Source organism: Diadema setosum, chromosome 14 (assembly GCF_964275005.1).
Source record: "Diadema setosum chromosome 14, eeDiaSeto1, whole genome shotgun sequence".
Lineage (NCBI taxonomy): Eukaryota > Metazoa > Echinodermata > Echinoidea > Diadematoida > Diadematidae > Diadema > Diadema setosum.
Window position 1 is genome coordinate 3,257,675 of NC_092698.1, and position 23,756 is coordinate 3,281,430.

The 23,756-nt window shown below is 37.0% G+C and overlaps 1 protein-coding gene across 1 annotated transcript in view; it reads left to right on the forward strand.

Moving 5' to 3' along the window:
• Positions 1–776: 776 nt before the first annotated feature.
• LOC140238156 (serine/threonine-protein kinase DCLK1-like) overlaps positions 777–23,756 on the forward strand; it is a 33,712-nt gene continuing 10,732 nt past the window's right edge. The window contains exons 1-2 of the mRNA XM_072318096.1: positions 777–876; positions 9,640–10,351. Of these exons, the coding sequence (XP_072174197.1) occupies positions 9,763–10,351 (589 nt within the window). The 5' untranslated portion in view covers positions 777–876; positions 9,640–9,762. The remainder of the gene's footprint in view (positions 877–9,639; positions 10,352–23,756) is intronic.

Consider the following 23,756-nt stretch of genomic DNA (forward strand, 5'->3'; position numbering starts at 1 on the left):
GTTGTTCTTAGCTATCAACAGTCACATCAACCTTAATTTGGACCCGATTGAATTTTCCCGAAAGGAAGACTTCAGATATTGTGCAATTCAATCGTCATATCTACAACACGAACCAATAATACGTTTGTCTCATCCTCGTGATTTTCTATATAAAAAAAAAAGCTTATCGATCTGTAAAATGACCTATATTATTCTTAGTGTCGAAAAAATGGAAGTTCCATTTCTCTTGTTACAGTAAATGGCTGGGTTTTGCAATCTCTATAGGGCCTACATATCTCTGTGAGACATTCGTGTCTCAACAAAATTATGAGAAATCATCTATCTGTACCGATAGAACGCCAGGAGTATGCCTATTAGAATGTTAAAAACCGTTTTAATTCTTCAACGTGCTCACACAAGAAGATTACGATAGGCACTTTATAAAACTCAAAATGAAGAATGGTAACTATACCGGTACTAAATTTCGTTTCCTAGAAAGGGCTTTTGGATGAGGAAGTTAACACGGAAAATTAAACAAGGGCGACATATTCACAGTTGAATAAAATTGGATTTATAGGATGGCACACTGTATACAATCCCGGATACGGCTGTGTGGTAGTGTACAAAAAGTACTGAAACCACTGAACTTTTCGGCACTCACGCGCATCGATACACAATCGTGTACTAGTACCGTCTTGTGTGTATTGTATACAAGGGATAGGGAAAGCTTTGCCCGTCGCCAGGGAACCAACATATCTCCGTAGTTTGTGACGTCATTATCGTATATCGTATCGCCTGCGACTTCGTGCTGAGAGCTGCAGCGAGCCAAAAGTTTGCTAGAAAATGGCACACTTGACCATTCAGTTGGCATGAGAGATGTGATTTCAAATGTCATAGGTATGTTTTTTATGTATTTCTCATTTGGTTCTGGCGAGAAGGTGTGAAATACTGAAGTAAATTCGGTTTAAAGTCGTCGATGTTGATTGCTATGGAAGTTCTTAGTGTAGTCCCATTAACTTACTTTTATGATGTTCACAGGTAGAGTCTACCTATTGGCTGCACTGGCAATAGAATTTCTATGGTAAATCTACTCGTACGTAAATTTTAATCAATATTAACTGTTAGATCTAGAAAATAGCATAGTTTTCTATGCCGTAGTGGTAAAAATAGAACCTTGGACTATGTTCTCTATGTACCAAAATCAAGTATGGATATGTGAGGATGATAACTGATATCTTACATAAAGTCGGCAAAAGCTATAGATTCTTAAAAATCTTATCGTACCACTAGTCCACTGAAGACCAGTGGCAGTAAAAATTGATGGATACGTGGGTGTAACCAGGAGTTGAATGTACAACAGCCTAGCCTAGGTCCCTAACGTTAGGCCTACACTGCGTAGAGTCTAGAAAACTACAGTACAAAAAGTAATTTAAGTGTATAAAGCACTGCTCCCCAAGAAGAAAATCCCTTGGAAGACTTCACCAAGCAGGGCCAAGGCAGTTTGCGAATGTGATGTGGTACAAGCCACAGGACCCCAAGCCACATGTTGATGAATGGGTCTCACTCAAAGTAGAATTAGAAAACCAAATGGATGGATAAATGTGAAAGCACAAAGAATTTGAGAAAGTCTTGTCAGCTTGAAGACTCTAGCAAGCAAGGCAGATTGCGAATGTGATTTCACATTGGTGCCATGGCTTATGGAAAGGTCTTGTGCAGCAAAATGAAGATAGACTCTAAATTTAGCAAGTCCAAATACTGTACAATGAAGATCTACAACAGTAGATCTCTAAACCTACATTTAGGTTGGTCCTACTACTCGTCGACCGCCTAATTTTCATTTGCTTGATAAGAATATTTAACACTGAAATTCACATTAAAACTTGACCTACGTGATTGAGAAAATCCAGCACTATCAAATGCTGTTGTTTCCTTTTCAGTTGGAAGTTTCAGTGCAAAAATATCGCTATCGAACTTGAGTGGCCTCTTTTCAGCTCCCCGCGGTGCCGCTCCTTTTTTTTTAGATCGACCGCTGTTTTTGTATTGACAATGGACACAGAGTGAGTTGTATTGAACACTGTGTTGTACGAAGCTTTTTAGAAAATAAATTGACATTACATTACGATTCGGTTAAAATATTCATTCGAAATTTTGTCCTGGATTTAAATAATTAATAAACAGTGAATTTTCGCGTTTTTCCACACATCCTCATCAACGGTCAAAGCCAATACATTTTTATGTGTTCTGCACGCAGTGCAGTGTGTACTAAGCGTTCTGTGCGCCAAAAATTACGCGGTCAGTTTAAAAAGGGTGGTCGGTGTGTAGTAGAGCTACCATACAATAACAAACTGGACTGCCATGACAAAATTTCGTTAAAACAAAGTAAAACTTCTGGTCCCAAAATTATCGCCACTTAAAGTTTGTGGTACAAAATTCGCTTATAACGAACACGGTTATAGCGAAATTTTCGTTATAACGAAGTCTTTTCCGATCCCCACTGACTAAGAAAAAACAAAAGAAATGTGTTCCGTTATAACGAAATGCGGATCGCTTTCGAAAATATGTAGTGGAACAAGTATTTATAGTGTCTCTGCATGGGTGAACGCTTCACATCACTGTGTGTTTGCTCTGTGTGTCACACACAGTTTCCGAGAGGAAGTTGCATTATTGTAATACAATACTCTGAAATTAAATGACGTTCATTTTATTGTTCCAAAGGTTCTTTATTACAAAACACACAGATTCTAACATACAATGTACCTAAATTTCCATTAGTTTGGAAATGAAATAGGGTTTGTTATTACGAACATTTAGGCGATATTCCAAAGGTTCGCATAAATAAGGTTCATCAATCCGACAATGAAATATGATTCTTATTATGACGGTTCGTTAGTCTGAAAATGATAGGAATTCCAAACATCCGTTAATCGGAACATTTAAAAAAAAAGTTTTGTTAATCCAAAAGTGAAAAAGGTGAGTCCACTAACAAAACTTAGGAATTACAAACCTTATAATCATCATAAGATAACTGAACTTTCAAAATAACTAACCTTTCTTATTTTTTTTATTTTTTTTTTTTTGATTGATAAACCTTTTTTCGGAATACCGAACCTTATTTTATTTTCGGATTAGAAAACCATCGGAATAGTGAACCTTTCTCATTTTTTTATTTACAAGTATTCGGAATGACGAACCTCATTTCATTTTCCGATCAACGAACCTTCAGAAAACGAACAGTGTATTTCTATCTAAATCATGAAATTTCGGAATAACGAATCTTCAGGAGAGCAAAGCTTCAGATGAACAAACCTTCGGAATCCCAGGAATGACGAAACTTTGGAATAAGGAGCCTTTGAAGTAACAAACTTTAGTAAGAAATGAACCTTTAGAATAGGGAATTGTAACCAAATCCTAAACCATCATTTTCTATACATGTGTGACAATAAAAACAACATTATGCTCTCTTTTAAATGTAATATTTAAACAAAATTAAAAAGATATCATCCCATTTCACATAGCTTTCCAGTGTATGATGAGTATTCAACAAACAGAATGGTACATGCGTAGTTTTCTTGTTTTCGTTATATATTGTATTTGTTCGGTTATAACGAAATTTCGTTATAAAGAAAGAAAACTGCTGGTCCCGAGCATTTCGTTATAACAGGAGTGCACTGTATGTTGAACTGACCAACAATAAAAAGCCCTAGATCTTGAAACTACAATGGCATCATTGCTCTGTTCATATGGTATGGCAGTGCTAGATTGTATCTGTGATCTTCTAAATTTCTATGAATACAATGTATTTGTATCTAACTCATTTTGCCATTTAATTGATACCATACACTGTATATGACAAGTTGTTGACATGTAATTTGAATGTCAACCTGTCAAAGTGCCATTTCTTTACATAGCCACAGCTTATAGCAACTTAATTGACATGGCCACCCAAAATGGAGGAAATTAGATCATCATATATAAAGATCAATTTGACTCTTCTACATTTTGTACGTTGAGCACACTTTACAATTGTACCATTTCTTTTTTTTTTCTTTTTAAACTGCTTTAAACTAAAATCCTAGTTTACAATACCTTTGCAAAGACTATCGTGCAAAAAGAATAGAATCTGTAATTGCATTGACTCAGTGAAGTACACTGGGTATGCTATCACGTACACATACAATTTATTTTATAAAATGTACATGTGATGTACTTGTAGAATCCTCAAGAATACACTGTAGACAGTACAAGATTACACAGTGAGCATTAAGTATCTTTGTATGATTCAGAGATCATATTGGTCTTGTCTGTAAACCTGATACATTGAATGAATTATGTAATGTAAAACTGTTGACAGGAAATGGCAGCTCTAGATACTGATTTCTCTCACTGATTTCAACTACAAACTGACATGTCTGCTGTAATATGCCATATAGTGAGTCTAATTGTTGAATGTATTGGCACTTCCCGACAATTTTGTGAGTGGTTAAATTCGCGATTGTGGGGTTTGCACCCAGTACCGAATGGAGTAATGTACAATTGTATTGGTGTTTACAAGCACATGGATGTACGTCACGTTCATGTCCGGATCACATAGGCCTATATGAGTTGATTTTATTTTTGTTTGTTTTTTAAATTTGCGAAAAGCACCTGACTCGCTAAATTCAGAAAAATAAAAGCCTCATGAAATATTTGGTGTACATATAGATATGCAGTAAATTTTATGGTGTTCTGAGTGTAACTGAATTGAAACATTAAGACATAATGCAGATGTTAATAGTGCAACATGACAACCTGCACAATGAGATGTGATATAGCTGTACCTAGCAACTTGAAACAAATATACAACTGTGTGTCAGACTTGTCTCATAATTCTTTTGGTGTGTTGTGCATTTATCAAATAGGAAATGAGATATCTGGAGAATTTAAATACAATGTATAAAAAAATCTTAATTTTCTGGCAAACCATGCACATACATGTAGAAACAGCCTAATAAATGTATTTTCTTCTTCTTCTTATATTATTATTGTTATTATTGTTATTATTATCATTATTATTATTATCATCATATATGTTATTATTTTTGCAGAAGTGTGCTAATTCATCTTTGATCAAATAACAGGTATACTAGGGCTGTGTACAATGAATATCATCTTTCATAGGAAGAAGCCAATGAAAATTCAAGGTATTGATTGCCAGATTTGATTTGCAAAAGTTATTAATAAAAAATATTAATGATCCTAGTTTCTAGATGAACATACCACCTACGGTGTACAAGAACGTGTATCAATATGCCATACATTTTGGCCAACTGTTGTGTCAACTCTGGCAAGGCATTGTAGATTTATCCAAACATTTACAAAATGTAGGCCCTACATTTTGTACTTCGAATGTCCAGGATTCAACTGCAAATACCAATGTCACCAGTGGTAAACAATTGAGTGCGACTGCGAATGGCAAAAATAAACAAACTTTGAAGTTGCTTCACACTCCCCCACACCCCCCTCCCCCCTATTATACTGGCCTACAATGTACATACACTGTGCATGTCTTTATTGACAGGAGTTGTTGTCCTGTACTTCTCATGAGTTACATAAGAATTGACTCGTGATGGACACTAGAGCAGCATTTATCTTACTGTACCAACGTACCGTGACATCTTACCATTGTAGCTATGGTTGACTTTTGCTCCAGTGTCTTATCAATAGGATTAGACCTTGTGTGAGCTATGATTAGATCTTACTCACTTTTCAGGCAGGGAGAATAGTTATTAACCCATTGAATTTCTATGATAAATTCCTACATGCATTGACATAAAATTGCCATTTGTAGAGCATGCTATTCTTCAACAGTGACTCAAGTGCTCTGCAGCTTTGTATCCATCGTATGTGCCATGTTCTGTGATTTAGAATTATTATTATTATTTTTTTTTTAAATGTCACCAGACTGAAGGTTTTAGCAGCAAAATGATATTAATATTATAGACTCAATAGAGTGAACACTATCTACCACTAAAAAGCCAATGGTTATTACTCTACTTTACCCCAAATCAACGAAGTGACAGTATGCAGTAAAGCCGGCCATTAAGTAAAGAAAGGCTGTCACTAGAATGTTAAAGTAACAGTACGATTTCCTGGACCCATGCGTAGCTCTTGTGAGCCAAGAAATATGATCTCACAATGATTAACAATAGTAGAAAGTGTTGCTTTCGATCACCACGTAGAGGTTCTCAAAGAGCTATCACAATGCATACCATTATTACCTTGACCAGTGGAATCACGCTTTACAGTGTATGTGTACAACACATTCGTTTTGCCAATATGCAGCTTATTTTCCACTTTCACTTGCCAAAGTATGTATAGACAAAGTCAAGGTTACCTGACTGGGATAATATCATAGGCTAGAAGCTTCGTAGGTAAAGCAGTAATGACTGCATTAACCCATTGCTGTATATAGATACCAGCTAGCATCTGAGCTGAACTAAAACAATAGGCCACAATTACATCATGGACACACATACACAACCATTAGATGGAGACAGGCCGATGAAAGTTAGTCATTCGTAATTTGTGGCTAGTTTCTACTTTAAAGGGTGTGTACAGTTCTGGTCGAGGTGAGGATTTAGCTTTTAAGATATTCAGAAACCACTCTATGAGATGTCAAAGAGCATGCAGTTCTAAGGGGTATCAAAAGTTTATTAGATGAAAATCGGTTTTGAAATGGCTGAGACATCCAAAAACAAGGTGAAACAAAAGATTCTAATAAAGTCGTGGCATGTCGCCTTTTATTAATAGCACTTTTTTGGATATCTCCGCCATTTGAAAACCAATTTCCATCAAATAAACGTTGAATCCTTCTTAAAATTACATGCTCTTTCATATTTCATAAGAGGCTTTTCATTATCTCACTTAGGAATGTTATAAACCTGAATCCTCACCTCAACCAGTGCTGTGCAGTCCCTTTAATGCTTTGTGTGCTTTGAGCGCTGATTGGCACAGAAAACCCTGTAGCATTGTACACACTACCCAAAGTCTGTGGCACAGAAAGGGGTAACCCTTGAGCACCCAATGGGTTTTATGCGCTGTCAACCTCTACTTGCAGATTGTAGATTTCACTCTTCACCATCAATGGAGACAAATTGATTGTGCATTTTAAGGACATTAATGTGCAGAGAAAAGTGCTTCAGTGATTTTACGAACAAGTAAAAAGAAAGAAAACACACACACACACATTTTCCATCATATACATACATACATACATGTAGTTGTATGAGTCATTGGAAAATCCACCTGAACTGGTTAATCAAGTTCCTCAAAAATAGGGCACCACCCTGACTACTAGTACATTGTAGACAAAAAGTCATACTCTTACTCACCAGAATCTGTGAAATTAGAACAGTACAGATCCGACACGAAAGCTAAGTGTGCATCTGCTGGCACAATCCAATGAGGTGTCTCTTTCACGGGTTGTAAGAACAGAATGCCATGACTGCAGCTGTGAGCTGGTACTCTAATCAGACGGGAGAGCATTCGCACAGTCCAGTTCTTTAGGATTTCTTTGTCGCTCCCAGGCAGGAAATTTGAAGTTGAGGAAATGAGATTTATCAGATTTCAGGGGCAGTGACATAATGGGCGAAAGAGGGTGAAGAGATCAAGAGAGAATGTGTGCTTGGCAAGAATGCTGAGATGACTTTCAAGAAAAGAGGAAGCGAAAGAGGAGGAGTAGAGATACAATGTATAGGAACATGCAGATAGATAGGGTATATTAAAAAAAGATAGATACACCCATTGAACTAAAGCTATGTACCTCAGTAGATCTATACAATGTACCGTGGTAACACTTGTGTATATATATAGATGTTTATTCTTTTTTTAATGTCTTTTATGCTCTTACAAATTGATTGTTTATTTTAGTAATAAAGGGGATGGCTAGTAACCGATCAGTGGGAATCAGTGGGAATGCTGAGGGATGATTGTTCCAATGCTTGTGGGATTCATTTTAATAGTACATACTGTTGTGTGAAAATTATTTGCTTCAGAACGGTCTCATATTCAAGTAATGTGCAGATTAATGCCCCATCACTGACCGGGGATGCTAACCTGGAAACATTAAACGTTTGCTTGTTAAAACTGTTTTTGTTTTTGATTTTACACACACTTGGTAATGCTGATATATTGGAGCAGGGCTTCCTTGTATTACTAGGCCTTTGTGGCTCTGCATGGGACTACCAGTACACTGCTTTTAAAGAAGATGGAATAGATAGAGATAGATGAAGATAGATACAGTAGACAGGTAGATACACTTGTAGGTACAGTACGTGTAGGTAGATTAATAGGTGAATAGATGTAGATAGATAGATAGATAGATAGATAGATAGATAGATAGATAGATAGATAGAAAGGTAGATAAGAGATCAATATAAATAGATTTGGTAGATAGATAGATAGATAGATAGATAGATAGATAATATATATACATGTACATCTAGTAGATAGATAGATAGATTGATAGATAGATAGATCAGATAGATGAGTAAAAGTAGATCTTTAGAAGATTAATGAATGGATTGATAGGTAGGTGGATTGACAGATGGATAGATGGATCAAAAGACTGATAAGGTATAGATGGGTAAGTAGGTTGATAGATCGATCTTTCATGTTGATCTAGGTAGATATAAAGAGAGACAGAGAGATACAGGTGTGTGCTTCGAGAACTGTGCATATGACAGTCACGGTATGCTTTCCTCTTTTGTTTGGAAAAAAAAATGGACATTTAATACTTCTTTGGTATGGCATTACACTGTAGCATTGGTCCACTTCCTTTCATGCACACGTTTGAAAGCAATATGACAGTATCGACCCCTTGCACATTTTGCCCCAGGTGACTGCAGATGGTCAGTGAATGGTATCATTCAGGCAGATCACAAGGCAGATCCACTGCTGGACAACCAAGCGACACCAGTTTCTGCCATGTTGGACAGTCAACCATATAGTCATACACATATGTAAATGTGTGCATAGAGCTCCATTGGTTAATGGTAGCACGAGATGCTCCACCTAACTAACTGTATACGCTGTTATTTTCGCGTACAGACATTTTCGCAAATGAGGAGGGCACAAACATTTTCGCGAGATGTTGTTTTCGCGAATTGACACAGAGCCCATCATACGCGCACTATTACCTTAGCGCACGATGACATTTTCGTGTGTTCTTAAATTCACAGTCCAACTGTAATTCGCGAAATTCGTGAAAATTAAACCCTCGTGAAAATATTAGCTTATACAGAAATCTTGTAGAGTGGAGCCGTAGCTACTTTCTCATGTATGATACTGATGATCTTTTATGGATGTATTTAGTCGCAATATTATTGTCCTTTACTTTGCCCAAGGAAGCTGGGATTTTGTCCATATTGCTAATCATATACATCTATGGTCATTTTGTCTTGAATGCTGTTATTCTACGTACATACATCAATTTACATACAATAGTTGTAAAATATGTTGCAAGACTTCCAGTGTGAAGTTGGGGCTCTACCATAACCATTGATAAATATTTGTAATTTCTTCAAGATACATAAACTATTGGCAAGTTGTATTTACAACGTTCATGGAAAAGAAGAAAAAGAATTCCTGTCTGTAATTTCAACCGGTCTTACTCTTTTACAGATCACCCTTACTTGGAGTTTGAAAGGAAACCAGTGATGTAAGGCGCACAGATGGTGATAGACCTAACCATGTATTCCACGACCTTCCCTCTGGCAAAGTAAAGAGCCCCCTTTGGTGGATGGCATGACAGATGAGCAGCGAGCACAGCCGGTCAGAGGTTGGATGCCATCCTCCCCAGATACCCTGGTGCCGTACCCCATCCCAAGCAACTCGCTCACTAGGGCAGTTCGGCCGTCTGGCCCGCGTAAGTCCGACCGGAGACTCCCCTTCAGTGACCCGCCCACTGCCATGGCGTCCATGCTGTCTCCGCGATCCATGCCCAGCCAGCTGTCGCCACGCAGCGACCCGCTGATGATTTCACCGCGCACCATGGCGACCGCCTCGCGGCAGCTGCAGGAGCTCACCCACGAGCGGTACCAGGAGATGCGCCGTCCGCGCCACGTCCACTTCTACCGCAATGGCGACCGCTTCTTCAAGGGCAAGCGGATGCTGATCACGCCACACCGCTATACTTCCTTCGAGGACCTGCTCAGCGAGCTGACCCGCAACATGAAGCTGCCCTATGGGGTCAGGCAGATCTTCACCCCCAAGGGGTCAAAGATCACAGACATTCAGGAGCTGAAAGATGGCGAGACGTATGTCTGTGCATCGTTTGAGAGACTGAAACGCATGAAGTATGGCTCTTCCAGCCTCCCACACTGGAGTAGCACAAGTGAGTATAAAATCTGTACAATCTCTTTAAAACAGCAGATCAGTCTAGTTGAAAGAATATGTGTAGGATTTGTGCTTACCTTCCACCAAACAAAGATTCATCTTCATCAGTCACAATCAACTTTTTGTATTAATACAGATGTAAAAGGAAAACAGAGAAACAAAAATGATTGACCAAACAGAATATGAAAGTAGAAAATAGACAAAACATATAGGTTCTTGTAGAGATGCTCATTTCGTTTTCTGTCAGGGGTTAACGAAAAAACAAACTCATTAACTTGTAGTTCCGATATGTTGGTTATTGTGTTTTACACTTAATATGTTCCATGCTCATTAACACATCTGGTTTAGATTGCCTGTGTTTTATACATCACTACCATAATTAGCGGACCATATAAAAACATGTTATCATAACATACCAGGTATATGTTTGATGTTTGTTTTTCTAATCCCTAACATTGTCTGGTTAGGATGACAAAGTTGGCACGGACAAGGTTATTGTTGGCTGCATGCCCCCAGACCTTGATTGGGAAATTTATCTTCTCGCAACCATCACTCTATTAAAATGACCGCTGAGATCCCACAGTAAAAAGGTAGCCTGTCTATACTTCATGGGGTATGCTGGTGACAAGAATTTCTGGATGAACCTGGCACTGGGAGATACATGTATATGTATAGGGAATTACACACACACACACACACACACACACACACACACACACACACACAAATAACAACAACAACAACAACAACAACAACAATAACCTAACAATAACAGTGGATTCAGTGAATGCAAAAATTTTAGCAGTACACATCAATGAAGTTTGAGGAAAATCAAACAATACATTAAAAAGTTATGACTTTTTAAAGTTTTAGTAAAACCATGTGCTACGCATTTTATGTAATCACTGGATAAGGAGACCACATGTACATGTACAACAATTTAACAATTTGTGATGTCACAATAGGGCAGGTTCATGTAGGTACAGAATGTACTGGTCCAGAGTATACTCGGGCAGGGGTCTGTGGGAAATGTGTGTTGTAGCAAAATTAGCCTGTCCTCAGTGGGTTATTAAAAGGGTAGTATCATTTCCCCTGTGTTCTAAAAGAGGTAATTCATAGGAAAAAAAAATGAAGACATGTTGATTTCTAGTATTATGAGGCAAATTTCCCTTCAGAGGGAGGAGCTACAAAATCCTACATTGGTGTAGTACAAGTACTAGTCTCCATAACTGCCCAACAAAGAGCCAATCAGACCTGGCCCAAATCGCCATGGAAGCGATAAACAATCCACCTGTGGACAAAGGCATTTGGGGGTAGTTCAAATACCAACGACTTGTGTGTTGCTATCCTACAATAACTGTGTATTGTGTATACTACTCTGCAGAGAGAGAACAAACAGATTAGAAATGGAGCACCTTGTTCCCTTACGTAATCTCTGTCCACGTTTCGTGCGTGGCACACTTTTATTTCATTGTACAAAAGAAATAGATGAGTGAGTAGTCGTGATTGAGTATACAGTGGGCAGAATTAGGTGTAATTCTTCATGAAACATGATTAAGAGTTCACAAGTGTTATGAGCCATCTCTAAAGTTGGCAGTGCGAAGAACTGAATGAAGTATGTTAGATCCCCTTGGAGTGTTTATAGATGCTGTTCAGGACACTGTTTGTTGATGGTGTACATCTAATGTGCTATGGATTGATAAACTTTGAATGATAAATGGACATATCAAAGGATACTGGGATGTTAGATTAGTCAAAGAGAGATCACCTTTCTTATCAGGAACATGTCATGCCACAAATCACTCTGATAAAACCTTGTGTAGCCTCCTGTGAGCCACATGAAGGAAGGTAAGGATCATATACAATGTTTCTGTTTTCTAAAAGTCAAATACCATTATTATAAACCAGTGATTGAGATCAGTTCAGATTTATATGGAATAGATAAATGTCTATTCAATTTGAAAATCTTAGAACTGACATTATCTACCAATTCAAAAGCGCCAATCATTATTTGTATTTTATGAGATGCTAAACCAAAAGTCTTACGTTTGAATGATAGCAGGACTTTTAAGTTCTAGAACCTGGAAAAAAAAAAAGTTGTGTGGAAGAAGTAACTCTGTGTATCATCATTGCACATAATATACCTTTGTATTTGTATCATCTGTAATTTAAAAAAAAATAATATCTTTGTTGAAAGCAGAGTCCCCTGTTTTCTGTATCAAAATCAAAATCAATCCGTTCATAATTATCCTACAAGGCAATCCAATGAATTTCATTTGCCATTTTTTAGGACTTTGCTGGCTCAGCAAACCTTCATCTACGAGGGGCCAAAGTATTGGAACTCACTTCCCAACGACATAGTAACAGCACAAACTTTGAATTCTTTTAAGAACAAATTAAAATTCTTTTTATTGAAATCTTATGATATACAATCAAAGTAGGTTCGGTTTTATTGTCTCAATCAAGTCATCTTTTTTACAAGTATTAAGATATCACACAGAAATCATCTTTTAAAGAAAATAATCTGTTTAACATAAGGTTTCCACAGATATTTCTTTTATTGTACCAGACAACAGTGAGTCTATTCTCTTTCTCTTTTTTATATCCGTCCCTATGCATTCATACCGGTATATGCACCCAATCAATCGCAATATCAAACCAGGGAGCGTTTTATCGTTTTATCATTGCATTTTATTTTACATCATGAAGTACAGTACATTGTATGCTTGTGTCCATGATGGCGTGTGTTGTTACCATAGTCTCATTTCCCCTTTTTTCTTCATTTTCCTTTTTTTTTTCTTTCTTTTTTCCTTCCTAAGTTGATTTCATGTCAGTTGACATTGGTTTCTTTGATTTTGTGTACGTATTTCCGAGGGTCCCATACCCTACAAGCTTTGCTTTTTAGTGGGACCCTCCATTTCCATTCTAATCTTTGTATTATGTATTTATACCTTAGAAAGGAATTTCTGTTGTTACTCGTGACCACTTGTACGTTTTCTTTGAAATTGTTGCAAATATGTTCTGTAAATGTATTGTATATGATTTTTCCTGTTTATTCAATGGAAATGGAAATAAAATTGAAATTGAAATTGAAATTGTATCATGCGAGAAAATACCAGCATGTTGTTGTTATTTAATGCTACATAATATAAGAAACATTATTACAGGATGTTGCTTTCCTCTTTCATGTTTGAACACCAGAGCAAAGTGGTGTATAAAGGCCTTTTCAGTATTGATGGAAATCACCCTTTGGAAGACGGAAGTTATAAAAGAGTACCCTTTGCAAGACTTGATTGTCATTTACTGGCTTGTAAAAATAGAAAGTGGTACCAGGAAGATTGTATAGCCTACCCTGAGCTGTGTTGTGATATCAAGTTCAGCATGTCTGATCGATGAATTTGAGACCCTGGACGTAACACAGCCTTGAAACAAAAACAAACAAAAAAACAAAACAAAACAAAAACAAGAAAAATGTTTTGCTGCCTGAAACAAAAAGCAAAGGATGGTGCTGTATGCAACATGAACTGCAAGATACTGATCACTGACAAAATCTCATAAAATGTGATACAGGAATCCTAAAAATCACATCAGCAGTAGGAACTACTAGGGATCTGATCCCAGATAATCCTCAAATTTGAAAAGTAAGCTGTGGCCTACATTGTACATGTAGTTTCAGATTGGTAGTTGCCATTGCAGTCAGATCATCCTTGAAATTGCACAATCAGTGACCGCCATAAGTAACTTGACACCATAGTAATGCTTGAACACAGGCTTCTACTTAACTGTAAAGCAGAGTATTTCTGTGAGAAAAACTTTGCAAGCAGATGGCTGCTATGGATTGTTATGACATTGCTGTATTTCACCTTTAATGTGTGGAGGACTTTTGGTTGTAATCCTTTTATCGAGGGTACGTCATGTACATGCCTTTTGTCAGTGATTTCAATGTTCATACTTGTAATGCATCATACAACTTTATAGTGTGTTTAATATCCATATATCGATGTATCTCATGATCGTCATCTTATATACCAAAATGAGGTCGGGTAAAAAATTCAACAAGTCCATCTGTGTATCAGATGCAGAATATACATCCCATTCTGACATTTATGTTGCAGGCATATTCCTCAAGAAGAATGTCAAATGTCATTTTGAGATGAATTTTGGTTGAGAGATTTTGCAGAAGGACTTTGGCAAAGTTCTACAATGCACTACATTGTATAATGTATGCTTTGTTGACTTGGTGTGATTTGTGACCATTAACACGTAGGATGTTGATCTAAACATAACTTTTCCCTGTCCTCTCCCCCCTGTCTTTTATAGTTACTATTCATGTTGGCTTTATAATTGCATCTTAATCATAAAAACGAACATTTTACATGGAGGCTATAGTATGCAGCTGACTTGCGATGTGACTTTATTGATCCTAGTAACGGCAGAGTGTTTGGTTGCTAGGGAGCATCACTGAAGAGGAAAACAAAATGCGCTAACGTAATTAACAAGAGTAAGAGCAAACTTTAAATGTGATGATCTTGTCATTAGGAAGCAACCTTTGCTCTGCTAATTCCATGCCTTTACTTTTGGTAATGTTGTGGGTGACATGCATTGTACAGCTTGATAGGTTGCAGGGCATGCAACAGGTGGTAGCATACATGTATAGTGGCAGTCCAGTGGTGTGTTCTTTCGATGGGAGTTGTTGTAGCTCATACTAAGTTGTTCTTAGTATGAACAAGTCTGGTGATAAAGTCTGTAGTGAGATGAAATTCTGCACAGATTATTTTTTCCGGGGATTCTCTTCGATTGCACTGTTGACTGATTGACATTATTTGGGAGTGTTCACTCTGCCCCTGGGAAGGACAAGTGGTATAAAGTGAAGTGTCTACTGTTCAGGAGAGCAGGGAAGAAATCAACGGTAACACCTGCAACTGTTCGCATCAACTACATTGTACATTGTACGAATATCAGTGACTTGAGGTTTGGAGCAAGAAACCGAGGACCGCATTTCCTGCTAGAGTATTGCTTTTTTTCTGGCCACCTATTGGTACCAATGCTCTTCTTTTGTGTTGTAACAAACACTATACATGATGATTATACATATGGATTTGGATTAATCAAATATAAACAGGACCAAATAAATATTTTCATGTTCTTTACTAAGGGAGATATTTTTGCTTGTTTAGCAACATTTATCAAAGAGCTGTTCAATCAGAGAAGTTTGCTTCTCATCATATTTACAAATTAAGTCATTTGTATTTATAGTGCATATAAAAGATATTATACAGGATTTGAAGTTTGACCTCAGACACATGCATATAAAGCTTTGATCATAAATCATGCTCTTAAATTTTACGTGCAAGAAGGGTGAAAATGTGCTCACTTTGCACACTTCATAACAACCTGTGTTGCTATGCACCGAAGTGGATTGTGGTTGAATTCGTCGTAGTGCTATTGGAATACGGTATGTTGTGGCTTAAATTTCTTGATCTATTGGACCGATTATGCAACAGGCTGATTTCTGATGGGGTCAAAAATTTTTGGGTCATCCGCAAACTTTATAGTGACTCAGATGGCGTGTGAAACATAAAGCCCTTAGCTCCCAAAGACGATTGATTGGTATCATGTTGGCATCATGGATAGCAAAACATCTTCTCAAAGCTCTTCGGATGCACAGACTGCAACAGAAGAAGAATGCTAGAACTGTAAACCAGACCTGATTTCATATGCCATGGGAAGTATCCCAAGCCAAGCAAGGAGGTTTAGTGTTAGCGAAAGTGACCAAGGTAATTACCTGCAAGAATTTCATGTCACCATAAATTTCTCATATGAATGTCTGCAATCACAATTTCTTTTTTTAAAACAATAGTGAAGAATGTATTTCACTCAAAAAGCAATGTTCAGTGAACCAAAAACAGCTGAAAGTGCCTCCATAAAAAACACCTTTTTAATGTTGTTGTAGTTACCAGGATTCTTTGTTTGTTTGTTTATCATTTATGTACAAAAATTGAACTTTTGAAATTGTTTAGTTCATACAAGGGTTACAAGTTGTACTGTAAATTATATGACACCTGAAATATATCTATATGTATTGCAAAAGAAAGAGAGACATAGAATACATCCTGGACAGTGTCTGTTCTCTTCAAGAATAAGATAGGGTCTTTAGATTTTCGAAATTTTATCATCACATTGATTCTTTATGTATTTCTTTTCCTGAATGAGGGCCTTTTTACACTGGACTATGCACATGTACAGCATCCATGCATTAGTCGGGTTCACACGTACAAAATAGCGGGATGACGATCGCGATGCACATCCCGAGTTTTTTTGCGAGCGTCCACACGTACCAAATTAGCGGGATAGCGATCGCGATCGGTATCCCGCTAATTTGGCGAGCGTCCACACGTACCGAATTATCCCGCTAATTGCCGATAGACATAACAGCAAAGCCTGCAAACTGGGTCACACAGCGCCCTTCTCTATCACTTCCTGCGCGCACTTACTTTTGTCCATTGTCTTTTACGCGTCAGTGGTGTAGTTCGCGCGCTGTTGTTGTTGTGCTCCAAAGAGGTGAAGGACCTCTTCGCAGAGGCCTCACTGTTGTGATGTGCGCATTGCATGATGGGATGTAAAAACTCGAGATTGTAATCCCGACCGTTCACACGTACCAGCGCGGGGCCAATTATCCCGCTAATTGACGAACCAGCGCAAGATTTCTTGGGATTAGCATCGCGATGCTTATCCCGCTAATTTTCGGGTTTTTTCTGTCCACACGTGCAAAAAACTCGGGATGACGATCGCGATGCAAATCTCGAGATTTGTATCCCGCTAATTGGTGTACGTGTGAACCCGGCTAGTGTGGCATTCTGAAGTGAGGTGTACAAGGTTGTGTGTTTTTCATACAATCATTGCTATTTATAGATTTACATTGTATACTAAACAAAGAAAACTCATTCCAGTGGCCTCAAACTTTCCACCTGGATTGTAGCAGAGGAGAAAACCAAAAATCAATAAATCAATATTTCACCTGTCCATGAACATAGAAAACAAAAGCTGCATATTCAAATATTACACACTGGTTATTTCAAACAGTTACATGCAACATTTGCACTGCATTATCATTGTAACATCAGCGATGCAATGTATGTATTTGTATGCTGCAGTCTGTGATTAAACTTGTGATATTATATTTGTAGGAAGTACATGTATGTATAGGCTACTCCCATTGGAGATTAATTCATTTTCAGTTTATTACTTGGCTGGTAAAAGAAGAATGTAATACACAATACTTTGTACCAATGATGTTATGAAATTCTAGATATAAAATACACATTAAAAAATAAACCTAGCTGCAATTCCTGATTAAAGGGAGAATAAGAATTGGACCTGAATAGCTAAACTTCCTTTTTGACCATTTAAAGTTATGATCTATAAATCATACAAGTCATGAATGATACTTAACCTAATTTAAAATTTTGAAGGAAAGAAAAAAAAGACACAAACCAAAATAAAAGCCACTAAACATTCATCAGTATAAAATGGGAGGGGGTGGTATTGTTCATGCCTGTTATAATGTACAATACATCTATTAAAGGCATTATTTTTCATTTGCAGAGGAAATACACTGTAAAAAACCCCATCTTTAGTGCTTTAAATACTTGTAGTTCTAAAATGTGAGTTAGGGATCTAGAAACAACCAATGAAAAATGTTTATTAGTATAATGAATGTCAAGTACTGTTAGTATAAGTATACAGAATATAAACAATAGTAATTATATCATAATAAAATTGTTCCAAGAATAAACAGTCTACAGTTATAGTTTATTCAGAAAAATAGTGATATCTCCTCATAAAGGCTTTATTGCAAAATTTTTGTGCGGAAAGATGTTTTGTAATACAACTGACCTACACAGTATAATGCAAAAAAAAAAAAAAAAAAAAAAATGTGATAACTCTTACAGTTTTTAAATTACTGCTCCCAGTGGTAAACAATACCTTTTAAAGTAACAGAAAGGGAAGCCTGGCAGAGATGCACATTCCTGAAGATAGTGTATACAAGTATAAAGATGAATACAATCGTACTAGCGTAGGAGGAGAGAGTGAAGTGTGAAAGTGATGTACGGCCTGTGTGACTCAGCTGTTCAAAATCAACATACCATGTGATTTGCACAATGGGGATGTCCTTCAGTTTTGATCATGTACAATATCCCAAACCTCGTACACTTGAATGATGCACAGTGTCATCGTGTATGATACCAGATGGGAATAAAAGTGTTAGGAGTACAGTACATTCATCCATGGTTTTGGTAATGGTCTGACTCGGGAGAAAAGTTTAAAGGGCTTTCAAAATGAAGATTTTTTTTTCTTTTTCTTTTTTTTTTTTACTATCTCTGGTTATTGCTTTCAAGAATGAAGAAATGTATAAAAGTTTGTGTTCAATTAATTTTGCTTCAAAGTGTGCACCACCCACACTGAAAAGAGGTCATGGCAAGAAGTAATATATGACTATAAAACAGTTGTACACATGCAACACACAAATGAAATCATAAAGTGTACATCTATGGACATATTTCTCTCCATTTATCTCCAATATAATTATGTATTTTAGGCTTTTTCACAAAAATTTTATATGATAGGGTGTTTTGTGGTGCAACAAACATGTACACATACTATGCATTAAATGTCATATCTTGAAAAAAAAAAATTAGATCACTATTCCCAAAGGTAAGCAGGACCTTTAATTGGCATTCATACAATGTCATGGAATTATGATGTCAGACAGTTTGCACATTTCCAATAGTCTCTCAAGAACTCTCAAAGTTTCAATTTCACCATGATGAGCTGCAATTAGAAACAAGATTCCTCCATTATGGTTTGCTCTAAAGAATGTACTCAGCTGTTCATAGTCATTTACATAAGTGGTTCCCAACCATATCAGTGCATGACTGTAGTGATTGTTATCCACTCAGTAGGAATGGATTTTGAGACCACTTAGCACGCACTTCTAATTTAAGGGTATAATTTTATATTTCCATCTTAATTGCAGTAGACAGAAGATCTAATGTGAATAAAGCCTGGTTATAAATCCCATCAAAGTCAGTCATTTGCAGCAGACATTGCCAAACAAAGGAATATTAATCTTTGAATATTGATTCAGAGCGAATTTTCCATGTAATGCTACTTCATGAAAGGTTTTACAAAATGTAAATGTCTGTATTACACAGTCACCACATGCATACAATGTGAAGTACAGTAGTATTTCATGATTCGCATTGTGCATCAACCTTTACAATAGTCACATACACATTGTGTATGTTGTGAATCACATTTTTACTTTGTGAGTGTTCAAAGTAAAAGGGAGTGGATTCTGCTTTGGAGTGTTTCAGAAAAAGGGCCAGAAATACTGCAGAGGAAATACTGTTTGCAGACATAAACTCTACACTCCTTCTTTCAATGATAGCACAATTTTTACAGATTTTAAAGAAATATTTCACTATACAATGTATCATTGAATTTTCATCAATAGAATTTGTGCAGATTTCACCACTGATCAAATACGGTGCTCAGTACAGACATCACAAATGTACTTTTGTTGTATTTTCTTCAATGAATGCACACCATGTGTGGGTGATACTATGTCATACAATTTGATGTGTTTACTTTAGCGCAGAATGTTCCTGCTTAGTTTTCAGTCTGTGCCATTGTATGCAGCCCCCAATGCCAGACTTATATCCGACTTAGACATTTTAAAAGGAAAAAGAAGAAAAAAATTGAATGTTGGAAAAAGACTCATCAACAGGTACAATTGGGACTTCGGTAATCACTCAGGCGTACAATTGAACAGTCTGCCATAATGAATAGTCGTACGCAATGACTGTCTGCCGATTCTTTGGAAAAAAAAACATATAAATCAAAAACTTGGCTTTCCGCATGGGGATGAATACCAGTAAACATGAGAGTTGAGTATTAAAGGTAGGGAATCCCATATGCATGCCTTAAATGAAGAGTTCATACCGTGGTTAATGTTGAAGAGAGTATCATTTTAGAAACTCCCATAAAGTATTGAAAGTGGAAGGTAACATTTAGTACATTTTTATTGACCGTTAGATTTTGAATTGAATTTTTTACGGGGCTCACCATAAATTCCAGTACATTACTAGGCTACCTTTGCAGACCCATGCACTGCATGTGTGTCCATCATGTATATTTTGTGAAGAAAGTTCATCAAAACTTACAAACATATCTATATACATTCTTGCCACACACTCTATATGTTATTACATCAGCTCTTAAACGTTTAGATTTGTGTTTATAGATAAAAAAAATACAGAAGACTGCAACAAAAAGGCTTAAGTGTGGCTGACACACAGAACTACTGAGTAGTTGAGTTTTGTGCGTTATTCAAATTGTAGATAACTGTTGACTTCCAAATTTCTCAGCAGTGGCCTAAACAAGTCCCCTGAGGTTCATATTTAATGTTTTGATGCATTTTGGGAGGTCTGTAAAAGGTATCCCCTACCTTTAAAGGTCAAATCATGACTTCATTTAATGAATCAGTCTCCTTTGATGGTTTGCAAATGAAAACTTCAGAATTTCAAAGTTTGGTATTGACCTGCAGTGAATTTTGTACAATCTTGCGTGGATTGTGCATATCAAACATAAAGGCATACATAATGAGCGAAAAAATGCATTTCATGCACAATTCCGCTTGCATTTAAACATTTCATATTCACTGTGATATGAACCAGCACAGAATTTATTTTACTACCTGAAAAATAGCAGGTGCAATTAGTATTCACACATTCTCAACAGTGCTCACACGGCAGGATCTATGAGGGATATATTGATTTTTCATTATTTTTGAGGCTGTAGAATAGAATTGCGGACATGAATAGAAAGAGAAAGGATAGGGGATTTTTCCTTCTTTCCAGTGGATTGTCAAATATTTGCTCAATTCCTCAGTGGTAGTGGCTAACCAGCGGTGAAATACATTTTGCTAGCTCCCATCACAAATTACCTTAGTGGCGCATCACACACTTTGTGAGTGATCAGTAGCTTGTTGACTCTAATCCTATTTGACATTTATCCGGACGGAAAGCAAAGGATTGTGCTCTCTCCCCAACAGTAATGGCAGGGTAGACCCTTGAGAGAAAGTTCTGTGAAAGAAATCCCAAATGACTTCACATCGTGACACTTTGTTAGAAGCTAGGACTTTTGAGAACAGTGTGTGTGCGAAGTGAGGACTTTATTAAAGGATTTTCATCGAGGCAAAACAGAATGGCAAATGTGAAGTGTTACTAGTTAGACCAAAGAAAGACAATTGTAGGTACACTTATGTCCTTTTACTTCTGTGCCAGCTTTGGAAGGATGTAGAATATGTGAACAATTGTCTGAGGTTTCGTGACTTCATGGAGGGTGAAATGACATTTTGCATTGGAACAAGGATTGCCCCATGCTGGATTGTACCTGTTCATGGAGTCACCTTTGACTCTAGCAAGAGTTTTGTGATACTGGAATACATGTCCTTAGTTTTATGCTTGCTTGAAAGATGTTCAATGGACATCCAACCTACTTCAGACGGTACACCTGGGGTAGGGATCAGAAGCAGTGTAAGTTGTCAGGACCAAGCTTTTAAGTGATACTCAAATAATCTGCCACAAAATATCTACCACCCCCCCCCCCCCCGGAAAAAAAAACCCAATAATATCCCTCATGCTATATTACTATACTAGTGCCAGTGGGTTACTAGCTCATATGTACAGTGGTGTGTTTATTCACAAATTCTAATGAAGTATGCTCCATCCTTGGAACTACAATAATAAGACTGCGTCTGTAGCTCCATGCTTCATTTCAGTTGTGTGGGAAGAAATTCAATATTCATTGATTTTATCGTTCCTGTTTGAAGCATTGAATCGTATTGCCTGTGGTATCTAAGTGATAAAGCAATTATAATGAATGGATAACATACCTTGCGCTAGTATCAACCAAGTGTATTTTCCACCATGAAATGCCATTCGGTGTTTCGTTAATGTCATAAAAGTAGAGCTCTAACATTAATGATGTCAAGGCTAGTAGATATCAATAAATGTAATTGAACCTATTCAATTTGTATATTCTTTTTTAAACCAGGAATTTCTATATCGTATATATCCAAACTATTTTACAAATAGACTTTGTGTGGTCGCAACTCTTTGTTGTTGTTCTTATAGTAGTTTATACTGTAATATGGAAGACTTAATTTCCCTTGTGTATGGAACATACACACACACACACACACAAATAGCCAGTTCCTTTGAATTCTATAATAGGAAAGTGAGTAATCAGTAATTTGTGCTACTGTATACGCCAAATATTTCGCGTTTTTTTTTATTTTCACGAATTTCGCGAGTTGGATGCTGTTTGCAAAATTAAAGACACGTGAAAATATTGACTCTGATCGCGTGTACATTTCTCCGTTCAGTACAGGACTCCATGATCGTGAATTTAACCACCCGCGAAACTGTCGGGAATTCCCGATTCGCAAAAATTTAGACTCGCGAAAATTTAGACTCGCGAAATATGTATGCCGTATACAGTAATTTGCTTAGTGCTAATGGTTTCAAATTCAAACACTACTGTCTCAGGATGAAATTGAATACATGTAGCTACAGTGCTTGGTACACTGTAGATCCAGGCACTTTACAGCCTTTTTTTTTTTATTTATAGCTGCCTTAAATGACTGCTTTCAACCATAAAATACAGTATCTTGATATTGTCACCATAGAGACTTTGGTAGCATGCAGAACCATGCAATGCAGCTCATATTTCTCAAATCAGAAATATTCCAAACAGTGCCTTTAACATGGCATGAGGCCAATGTAACCCTTAATATTGTGACAGAAAACCTATTTTCTAGGGCACAAAGAGGAAGTGGCTTTCATTTTAATAATGCAAGCTGAACTCAGTGTGTGTTATCATATGATATCCCACCTGCTCAGTACCTCACCTCCAGAGAACACAAAGACAGCCATTCACCCACCCCTAAAAAGACGGACAAAACAGTAGCTTGCAGAATGCCATTGATTACTCTATTCTACATTCTCTGCAGACCCATGCCAGAATATACTATTGACAAGTCAAATTGACAGAGATGTAAAAGCAGCAGTTATTGATGTGCATCGTATTTCTGTACTGAGTAGTTTATTAAGTGCACTTTAAAAATAACAAAAACATAATAATGACACATAATTTGCACTTAAACACTTTTAGTGCATAAGTGTCTTTAATAACCCCCATTATGTAGTTTGTATACCAAGCAGAATAGAATATGTACTAACTAGTATTAGGGACAGACATCACATAGAATGAATTGGCCAACCTTGTAGTATACATGTAGACACACTGTGTATTGTGAATGCTCAGGGACCAATGTA